The sequence below is a fragment of the Theropithecus gelada genome, chromosome 9 (genome assembly GCF_003255815.1).
Source record: "Theropithecus gelada isolate Dixy chromosome 9, Tgel_1.0, whole genome shotgun sequence".
Classification (NCBI taxonomy): Eukaryota; Metazoa; Chordata; class Mammalia; order Primates; family Cercopithecidae; genus Theropithecus; species Theropithecus gelada.
Genome location: NC_037677.1, coordinates 5,273,648 through 5,284,984, shown reverse-complemented (window position 1 = coordinate 5,284,984; position 11,337 = coordinate 5,273,648). Strand labels below are relative to the sequence as shown.

The window sequence follows — 11,337 nt, the reverse complement described above, 5'->3', positions numbered from 1 at the left end:
ACGTTCTCTGGGCCACAGTCTCCATCTTCAGAATGTAAAATATAATAACCTTGAGATCTAATTGTGGCAATTAAGTGAGATGATGCTGGCGCAGCCCCTGCCATGATTCCTGGTGCATCAGCATCCCAGGAAGTGAAAGAGTTTGCTCGTGGACACACACTATGAAGAACTTAGTCACGGGTGTTCTGGGGCCCAGGACAGGATGCTTTCTGCTCTACCATGTGGTTTCTCCAGGGTGGAAACTGCTGTTGCATTTTCACTTTGTTGGGGCATTGGTCCAGTTAAGAGATGAGGGCTTTTAATTTCAATCTTAACTTTTTTTTAACATTTAAATGCTAGCTTTTTTCAGTAAGATAATGTGACAGAAGCAGGATTTCTGGATTAAAGGAAAAATGAATTTGTGATTGTAATAAGGATTGCCAAATTGTTTCTCTAGGGCTCTACCCGCTCCCAAAACCAGGAATGGAGGAAAGTGGCCATCAGCCTTGCCGAATGGAGTGTGCTGCCACACTTACAGACTTCTGCAATGAGATGGGTAAGAAGTTGCATGTCGGTGCAGCTGTTATGAATGAAATTGAGCATCTTTTCATGTATCCAAGAGCCATTTGTAATCTTTATGTGTGTGTGTGTGTGTGTGTGTGTGTGTGAGATCTATTTGTGTCCTTGCTTGTTTTTCTCCTGGGTTTGTTCTTGTTCTTTTCAATTTTGAGTAGCTCTTTGTGTATTTGACCAATCATCCATGTGTCTTTTATACGAGTGGCAAACAGTTTTTCAACTCTATCATTTGTTTGTCTTTGCCTCTGTTGGTGGTGGTGGTGTTAGTTGCTGGTGTGTGTTTGTGTGTGTGTGTGTTGTTAGTTTTACCGTGCACAAGTTTGTTTTATTTACTGAGGATTTCTTACCACGCAGAAGTGAGTGGGACCACACTCCCTCTTTTGGGAATCTGGCTTGGGCTTTGCTGCCAGGAGGCCATCAGAGCTGCTGCTGATGTTCATTTCCACTGGAATTTTGCTCATCTTGAAGGTTCCCATCTCTGCACTCCTTGTATTTACATTTTTATGCTAATTGCTATCACTTTGCAGTTCATCATCTATATGCTCCCTGGCAGTGTTGGCTTCTTTTTAAGTTCTGGCTTTGTCCATCCACTGAGATCATTGACTGGGGGAGTGCAGAGGCCTGGCCTGGACATTAGTGTTGGCCACAACACCCAGCTTAGCACAGGGAGGTTACTGCGGGTTCAGTGCGAAATCCAGGACTAGTGGTCCCCAGGCCCTAGCAAGCCACGGAGGAGTTTGGGATGTTTCAAGGGGCTAACTGAAAGCTCCCTCTCCCTTTTAGCCACGACACCCACTCTGAAACGGTTCCCAGGTTGTGTCTCTTGGTGGGACCAGGTTCCAGGGACGGCTCTAGATCGAACGACTCTTAAGCTCTCCTCTACCCCTGCTAAGGTCTCCCAGACCCATTCCCCCACCGAGAGAGAATGGGAATTGGCTCCCCAGGACCCTCCCTCATCCTCTTCCCTGTCCCAAGCTCAGAGTTTGAAGGCAGTGGGGCCGAAGGAAGAGGAACGGAGACAAGCCAGGAGTTGAAGAAGCCATTGGTTTAATGGGGTGAGGAGGTAGGGAAGGATTCGGTGGCAGGAAGGCGAGTCTTGTGGCTCCTCTTTCAGCCCTGGCAGGGGTTGATGTGTGGGAGAGGAGCCCTGAACGCTCTCTTCTCAGGCATGGGGTCAACAGGGAGAAGACTGGAGAGGAGGAATGCATGAACTTTGCCTCTTGCTGTAGGGAGGGAGGAAGGAGACGCTGAATACAGGGAGGAACATTAGCCGCCTTGTGTCTGGGAAGGTTGGACAATAGCGCACTTCCGTGGGTACAGACGGAGGAGGAGGGAGCCGGGATCTAAGGCCGGAAGAGATCAGAGGGGCTCAGCAGTGCAGCAACCTGTAAAACTGACTGGTTCCAAAACACCCAAACCAGCAGACGGCGCCCTCGCCCCGCCCTCGCCCCGCCCTCGCCCCGCCCTCGCCCCGCCCTCNTCCCCTCGCCCTCCCCTCGCCCTCCCCTCGCCCTCCCCTCGCCCTCCCCTCGCCCTCTGTCCTGGAGGGCTGCTCTCCCGTCCTGTCTCTGCCTCTACTTCTTCCTCCCAATCTGCGCCATCAGATGGGCGTTGGCGGCCGCCTGGGCGCGCAGGTTCTTGGCCTTGGCGATGTTGAAGAGCAGGTTCATGATGTTGGTGGGGACGTCGAGGGACAGGGTGAACTTGGTGCGCTGGGGACTCTTGGCTGTGTCCTGGCGTGGCTTTCCCCTGGGCTGTGCTTGGGACACGTATTTGTACCGGGTGCCTCCAGCTCCACCCCTGGCCCCAGAGACGGGGAAAGTCCTTTTCTCTTTGCCCTCGTCCTTCTCTCCCGAGGAGGCGTCTCCGCCGGGCGGGTGGTGGAAGCTCCTCTTGCTCAGCAGGGACGTATCCTCCCCCTGGCCCTTCTCAGCCTCAGACAGGGCGGCGTTGAGGCAGCTGAAGATGGGCTTGGCTTTGTAGAACTTGTGCAGGAGGCCTGTCCTGGGGCCCCCCAGGAGCAGCAGCAGGAGCAGCAGGAAGTGGACCGGCCTCGGCATCTCTCCCTGCAGCAGAAAACAGGGATGTGGGCAGAGGCATGGGAGGGGCTTGGCGCCCTGGAGGACCTGGATGAAAGTCTACTAGGGTGTTGTTAATATTCCACTGCAAGGGTTCTCCAAGCATGACCCCCAGACCAGCAGCACCAGCCCCGCCCGGGACTTTGTTAGAAATGCAAGTAATTCTCAGGTCTTTTTCCAGAATGAGTAAATCAAAAGCTCTGGGGCCCAGCCGCCTGTGCTGTAACAAACCCTGCAGATGATCCCAGTGATCACTAAAGTGTGAGAACCATGACCTCATTAGTATTTATGGGTTTTATTTAATTCAGATTTGCAGGCAGCCTCTGCCCCTGTAAAGCGAATAACTAATATACTAAGTAAGCACCTAGCAGCCTACCGTGGTTGATTTTAACGGTGAGTGAATTTTTTGTTCCTTCATCATTGTCAAGGCTGACTGAGTATATCCCTGTTGCTTAAAGACCATGGCTGGGCATCTAGTCAGTGTTTCCAAGGCAGATCTTTAAGGCTGGTTTCTCGCTAGGCTATCCTAGTTTCTTGAGAACAATCAGATTTGTTATTAATAACTAGGTTGGTTCTACTGTAGACTTTATGAATTTATGAAGTCAAATTATGGTTTTACTGTAGACTTTATGAATTTATACTTGGTCTTTTTGTCAGACCAAGTATCATCCAGGGAGCACCAACGTCCTCCAACCACAGGACTTCAATGCCAACACTATCTGTGGTCTCTAAGACGTGTGGGATCCTGGTTATCAGTCAGACAGAGTCAGGGTGATTGTCCAGGGCAAGAAAGAGACACTGAGAACTCTGAAAGGATCCTAGTCTATAGGGACCAGTTGAATCCATTCTCTTATTTAAAAAAAGAAAAATAAAAACTGGCCAGGCACAGTGGCTCACACCTGTAATCCTAGCACTGTGGGAGGCCGAGGTGGGAGGATTGTTTGAACCCAGGAGTTCAAGAGCAGCCTGGGCAACATAGTAAGACCTTATCTTTACAAAAAAGAAAATTAGGTGGGCATGGTGGTGTGCACCGGTGTTCCCAGGTACTCAGGAGGCTGAGGCAGGAGGAGGCTGAGGCAGGAGCATCGCTTGAGCTCCAGAGGTCGAGGCTACAGTGAGCTGTGATTGTGCCACTGCCTCCATCCTGGACAACAGAGCAAAACCCAGTCTCAAAAAAAGGAAAGAAAAAAAAAACCACTAAGCGTTAGCGTATAGAATGTTGTGGCAATAAAAACATCCAACTCGATGACCCTCATGCTACTTGGACTGTTCAGGCTTTAAGCATCATATGCACTTGCTGGTTCACCGATGAACAGTGTTAAACAAGACATTGAACTGCCATCCCCATCAGGGGAGAAGGGCTTGTGCTGAGCCACCGCCACCCTCCCTCTGGGGCTCCTTCACAGTAGCAGCATGCAGCTGTGCCAGAGGCTGTCAGAGTTCAGGTTGCCCATGGCCACTGTTCCTTAGGATATTGTGAAGTGGGCAGAGTTGACTTCCTGTGCCCTGAGATCAAACCCACTCTGCAGCCAGTCCTTCTTGCCTGGTCTGCGGGCACACATTCTCTCCAGCCCTGCAATAAGGACATCACGTTTATTTATTCATTGTTGTCCTTCATCATGCACGAGGACGAAACAGTGAGGTGCATATGTCAGGAGTTTTGTCTCAACTCCTTCTAGAGAGAGCACGGCTGCCATCTGCGGGCCCCCGCTCACACCCCGACATGCCTGTTCTCTCATTACGGTGTGAGGATGAACCATCCCCTGGGCTCTCCTGTGAGACACAAGCAGTGAAAGACTCTGCTGTTCACCTTTGGGGGCTTTACCTGAACTTGAAGGTCACTTTATTACCAAAGACAAACTCGGCTTTCACAAAAGCAAGCAAGAAACATGTGGTTCACTATCAACGTGGGAGAATTCTTTTCTTGTGTTAGTTTTTAAAAAATAAATAAGAACAATTGGGTAAGTAAATCACCCGGCGATTCACCTGGGCCTTCAGCAGCGTGAGGCTGGCATTGGGTCATTTTGTTCTTTGCGGTGACAGTGCAGAGCAGGGCCAGGCAGGGCTGGCAGTCGGGGCTCAAGCTCCAGCCTCTGCTCTGCAGTTCTTCGTCAGTGTGGCCTTGACGAGGCCGTTTCCCACACGTGAGTGCAGTGGACCCAACCCAAGCCCATCCAGATAGCCTTAGGCTGTGAGGGATGGACAGAACCAGCGCTGACCCTTAAAAAAGGGAGCCTGGGTCTCTTTCTAAAGGAGGATCCTGTAAATCCCTGCTGCTTCACTTACCCTGGAAACAGACACACACACATGACACATAGGAACATAGAAATGCACACATACATACGCACATACTCATAAACATGTACACATATACACATACATATGCACCCAAATACAGATACACACATATATACATGCACACATGTGCACACACATACACACCTCACATGTACATACATACCCATATAGACATATGGACACACATATATACATGCACATACATGCACACACACACCTCACACGTACATACTATACACACATACATATAGACACATGCATATTTACATATGCACACATATGTACACACATGCACACCTCACATGCACGTACATACACACACATATACATATATGGATGCACACCTATGCACACACACATACATACCTCACATGTACATGCATACACACAAGCACACACGTGCACACACCTCACATGTACATACATACACATACATATAGATACATGCACACACATATACGTGCACACATATGCTCACATATACATACCTCACATGTACACACACACACATGCATACACCCCTTACACACATACACATGCACACACATGCACACACATATACACACATGGATAAATATTTACCCGGCACATTTCCTGTCAAAGCCTGTTGCTTCCCTTGGCTCTCCACATTGCAGCTGTTGCCTTTCTTTCCTTTAATCTTTTTTCTAAGAAGTCAGGTTTTGTTTTGTTTGTTCAATTTATTTTGCATTACAAACATTTGGAGCTTATTTTATGCAATAATATTTTTCATAATTTATGAAAAAACACATGATCCTTGCTTTAAATGGTCCAAACCTATGAACTGCCAGATCTGGGCATACTGCCTGGTGCAGCGAGAACAACACAGTCTTTGCAGTTAGACAGACACAGTCTCGAATCCCTTCTTCATTCTTACTTGCCTGAGGGCTTGGGCCGATAACCTCTGTGAATTTCAGTTTCCTTCTCTGATAAATGGGATGGCAATAACCACCTCCTAACGGTTAAGTGAAGGATTAGATGAGAAACGTCAATGTGTGTGTGAAAGCTCCTGGTCTAAGCAGGTGCTTAATCAAGGCTGATCCACACCTGAATAATCTCCATGTCTTCTTAGGAGAAGATCTGGTCTGCACACAACCTTTTCAGAAATGCATTTTACACACACAGATGTGCATACACAGTACACATATGTACAGAGAAGCCAGGAAATCTGAGCAAGGATTTGATCCTGCAGACCAATGTCCTTTTTGTATCGTGTCTCTGGCTTGTAGCTTTTGGCTCCATGCTACCCTCTCCACCCTGACCCATACAGGCTCCTTTTACCCTTAGTCTAAGTAAGTGGTTCTCAACTTTCAGGTGCTTTGGACTCATGTGAAGGAGCAGTTCAAACACAGCCTGTGGGGCCCGTCCCAAGAGTTTCTGAGCCACTAGGTCTGGGATGCTCCTGAGAACATGCATTTCTAGCACAGTCCCATGTGGTGCTGATGCTGAGGTCTGAGGACCACACTCTGAGAACCTCTGCTCTGCATGCTCCGACCCGACTCTGGACTCCTTAGAACTGTACACTGGAGTTCCAGGGGTGCACTAACCATCCCTGTGGAAAACGGGCTTTTCTTTCCTTAAATATTGCATCCAATAACCAGACCTTCAGTTTTCTCATTTATAGAGGACCTAATGAGATGTTTTTCATAAATAGAGTACGAAGCGTGGTTTTAGCTGCCTTGCACCTTGAAGGCATCTTAAAGCTTGGAAATTATTTCGAATGGCTTGCTAACCCTGAAAGGGTCTAAAAAAACAGAAACCAATTTGGAAAGGGTTAATACTGGTGGGAAAGTGGTAGAGAAACTTTGTCTCTCTGTCCCTTTGTTCCTTCATCCCTCTGTTTCTTTCACCACCAGACTCAGTCCTGTCCCTCCCACTCACTAGCTCGTGCCTAACCACCTAGGGCCTCAGTATTTTCCTCTGTGAGAGCAGGGGATTGAGTTCGAGAATCTTTGTTCTGATTTCTTTCTTTTTCTACTTCTGAAAGCCAGAGGTCCCTCTACGAAAAGCACTGGGAGAACGAAATGATTTCTTGATTTTCACCAAATGAAAGGTGCCTGGACTCTGGGTGGGGGTAAGCTAAAATAGAGGGTGCTGACCAGGCCCGGTTTCTCACACCTGTAATCCCAGCACTTTGGGAGGCCGAGGCAGGTGGATCACCTGAGGTCAGAAGTTTGAGACCAGCCTGGCCAACATAGTGAAACTATGTTTCTACTAAAAATACAAAAATTAGCCAGGCATGGTGGCACACACCTGTAATCCCAGGTACCCAGAAGGCTGAGGCAGGAGAATTGCTTGAACCTGGGAGGTGGAGGTTGCAGTGAGCCAAGATCATGCCACTGCACTCCAGCCTGGGTGACAAAGTGAGACTCTGTCTCAAAAAAAAAAAAAAAAAAAAAAGGAGGGCATCGAGATGCGGCCCTGGAGCTACCCTCAGGCCTCCCCCTGTGGGTTCCACGTGGCTCTCTCCCCACTGCCCCACCACCGTATTTGTTTGTTTTACTTCCTCACTTGAACCCTGTACCCCAGCCCAGGGAACCCCTCCCTGCTCCTCTCTATTTCCTTCCCAGGGCAGCATTCTGCATTTACCCTCAAACATCTGGAACTTTGCACAATAATTGCAACTATTACTGAGAACTCAGAATACTTTCTGAGTCCAAGCCCATCTTGGGGCTCTGCCCACACAGGCTGGCCCTTTAGTGTAAATCAACACCTGAGTTTACCTGTCTATCCCCACCCCTTAAAGACACTTTGTGTGTTATATTTCTTTGGTATCTCCATTTCTGCTCAATATGCCGAGCCTTTCACTGTGCAGAGATATTCCCTCTGGGTCATTTGGCTCTCAGCAGAGTGACTCAGGATGCTTGGAAAAGCCTGACAGGGCCAATAGTGCCTTATACTAAATCATATTCTCTTTTTTTTTTTTTTGAGACGGAGTCTCGCCCTGTCGCCCAGGCTGGAGTGCAGTGGCGCGATCTCGGCTCACTGCAAGCTCCGCCTCCCGGGTTCAAGCCATTCTCCTGCCTCAGCCTCCAGTATAGCTGGGACCACAGGCGCCCGCCACCGCGCCCGGCTAATTTTTGTATTTTTTTAGTAGAGATGGGGTTTCACCGTGTTAGCCAGGATGGTCTCGATCTCCTGACCTCGTGATCCGCCCGTCTCGGCCTCCCAAAGTGCTGGGATTACAGGCGTGAGCCACCGCGCCCGGCCTTAAATCATATTCTCAATCAATATTTGTTGAATGAATTGAAATTCAGATTAGTATTCAGGCACTTAATTAAATCAATTTATTTTCCAAGGCAAACCAACCTCCTAAAATTCTTTCATGGATATACATTCTCTCTGCAAATCATGTTGTTACATATCATAGAGGAAGAAATCTTTTATATGGCATACTTTTTTTTTGTTATGAAATCATACATGTATACTTAGAGTCACTTGAAAGTTGAGGGCTTCTGAACATGAAACGGTTCGTGTCCAAGTAACTTTCTGCAGTTTCCCTGTGAAAAAGTTCAGGTTTTCCCTTGCAGTGGGCTAACCAGCTGGATGTGCCGCCTGGAAGTGCTACCTGTCTCATCTCAGTTGCAAAACCAAGGCACTGGGGAGAGGAAGTGAGATCCCTTTTAACTCTACATTTACTTTTCTCCACATTTTTGGGGTCAATTTGTAAATATTGGGCCTGTGCCTTTTTAAGACATGCATTACCTTCTTATTTTTCAAATCCCAAGTCTACCATCAGAGAAGAACACTGTATTCACGGACAGGGTGCTGGAAGTGTGGAAAGATCTGTAAAAGTGTCAGGGAACAAGTGTCCTGCATGGCACTCTGTTCTCGGTGCATCTGAAGGTAGCAGACCTTCCTCTCTCTGCAAACCCTCAGCTCCAGCCTGAACAGGGTTGTGAAGGTATTGGAAGGTGTCCCCTCACCATCAGCAATGATGCAAAGTTACACAGCAAAGGAACCTTCCAGAACTGTGAATTGGACATGATAGGAATGCCTGGTGCTGAGCTTAATTCTAGGTCATTTAAAATGTAAGGGTTCTTTGCAACCCTGGATATTTTCACCATCAAAGTGTGTGAGTGGCGGGGGGCTGGAAGGTAGATTCAGATTTCTTTCTGGGACTTTTCTTTTTAGGATCTGTTTAGATTTGTTTAGTGTTTATAGGATAAAAGAAAAGGAACTCTCCTCAAAGAAAAGACACTCTTTACTTCCTACATAAAGTCTAATTTTGCAAGTTTCTCCTTTTACATTCCTTGGACTCTTCTGCCATACCCTTGGTGAAACAATATGAAAATTTAAGATTTCTCTGCAGCCTGCCACAAAAATAACTGAGCACTATCTAGTTATTAATACATTTGAGGGGCAAAGCTCTACACCTGTATTTTTCTCTGGGTGCCTGAAACTCAACCATTTCTTTGGGCTGTGGTGACAGTAGCACTTGTCTAGGGTGCTGTAAAGAGACACAGTTACTTCTGGGAGCTGTGGCAGAGGCAAGCACTGAAACATGAGGGAGCTGGGTCAGTCCCCAATTCCCAGCACCTCGTAGGGAGAGGACAGGGCATGAAGCAGCAAAGGCAGGAGGCAAACAGCACTGATCACACAGCTCTGCCAAGTGCAGAGCTATTCCTGTGGGCTCCGTTTGTCTGCAAACATTGATAAGAAGTTAAACTAAAACTAGACCACTTAAAACATTTAAAAAATCTTACATGTGTTATTTTTTGGTAGGTGACTATGCTTGGGAAGGAAATTGCAAACAGGATTTTTCTTTCAGAAAACGGGAACATCAAACATCCATCTCCCCTTCACAGGTAGCAGTTAGCCATTGTAGATATCTGCACACACCCCCACAATGTGCCTAGTGTGGCAAAGGACTCTGGGCTTTGATGGCCGAGGACCTGACTGGGAAAACTCCCTCACCTCTGACTTTTCTTGGGTGAATCACTTAACCTGTGTTTCACTTGCTGCATCCTAGGAAGGAGACATTACCTGCTTCTCAGGTGTGCCCGAGAGTGACGGGAGATGGCACAGGCGAAGGTCTCTGGTACAGGTAAACAGTAAGTGCAGGTGTCCTCGCTGCTCTGCAGGTGCTGTAGAGTCATGTCCTGTGGCTCCCATTTGCCCTGGCATCCCTACCCCATCCCCAGTTTGTAAACTGTCTCCAAGGACTGACCTTCCCGTGCACAACTGAACTCTGTTCAGAGAAAATAGATTGTGTGAACACGTTCTGCCTCTGATCGAACACCTTTGGAAAGCAGGTCTTTCTATACCAACATGGGAATGGGACTGTGCCTCCCTGAGAAACTTCCCCTGGTCCCTTTGGGGCTGATTTCTGCTGATTGAGTGGGGGGCGTTCAGCATCGCTCCCTTGGGCTTCCACCCAGGGGCGCTAGCAGCTCTCATCTCTCGCACCTGTCCAGTGCACGGCACCTCCTGCTTAATTGAGGGCAGATCCATTTACCCTTCATAAGTCAGTCCCGACCACCAGCTTACCTGAGAGTGGACTTTCCCTCCGCAGCGAAACGCTCAGGGAGGCCGGCGCAGCTTCAGGGCCAGGAGGACGGCCCCTTGTACATCCTCCTGAACTTCTGGCTGCTCCGGGTTCTCGGCTCCTGCTTCTCCGGTACTGCTCCTAAGTGGGCTGTGATATTCCCTCTCTATGGAAACGGTCCCCTCCCCTGTGTGTATATAAAAGTGACAGATCACAGGGTGGATCGTAATTCCAGACGTGGTGTCTACGCTGGGATGAGATTCCATTTAAAATACAACCAGAACCAGCCGTCCACGTCATGCAGATGACAGGTGCTCCAACCTCGACCCCTCCCACCTCTGCTTCCCCCCCCCGCCCTCCTACCTCCCCCCCCGCCCTCCTACCCCCACCTCTGCAACTGCTCTTGCATCCTAGCAACTTGCTGCATTGATAAAAGCAAAGAACAAAAAAGAAGAAGAAGAAAAAAAAGAAGAAATAAAAACTCAAAACAAAACAAAACAAAAACCCTGGTAAAGTGAGAAGCGGTGTCTTTGAGGAATTTTATCGCTGATCTTAGTTCTAACTAATTACAGTTTCCTCTACATTCCCCTTGCCCTAACTCTCCTTTTGGAAATCTAGAATCCGGACCTGCTTTGAAAGCAGAGAAGCGGTTTGAAATCCACCTGTTGCCGTGTTGTTTTGTGGGTTCTGACCGTGCAGCGTCATCTGGCTGCACACGTAGCCCCTTGTGCTTGCCACACACTCGGTGCCTGCTCCCCACGTCAAGTCCAATTTTGCGAGTTTCTCCTTTCACATTCCTTGGACTCTTCTGCCATACCCTCAGTGAAACAACACAAAAGTTTAAGATCTGTCTGCAGCCTGCCACGCAAACAACTGAGCACCATCTAGTTATTAATACAT

The 11,337-nt window shown here is 48.2% G+C and overlaps 1 protein-coding gene across 1 annotated transcript; it reads right to left on the bottom strand.

The window, feature by feature from the left end:
• Window positions 1–2,129: 2,129 nt before the first annotated feature.
• On the bottom strand, window positions 2,130–10,662 carry UCN3 (urocortin 3). The gene is made up of 2 exons (XM_025397496.1): window positions 10,440–10,662; window positions 2,130–2,621 (listed from the first exon to the last, which is right to left on the bottom strand). The coding sequence occupies exon 2, from the start codon at window positions 2,613–2,615 to the stop codon at window positions 2,130–2,132; it is 486 nt and encodes a 161-aa protein (XP_025253281.1). The 5' UTR covers window positions 2,616–2,621; window positions 10,440–10,662.
• Window positions 10,663–11,337: the final 675 nt, after the last annotated feature.

Coding starts and splice junctions, on each gene's coding strand:
- UCN3 (XM_025397496.1), bottom strand. CDS start 2,615: ATGCCGAGGCCGGTCCACTTCCTGCTGCTCCTGCTGCTGCTCCTGGGG.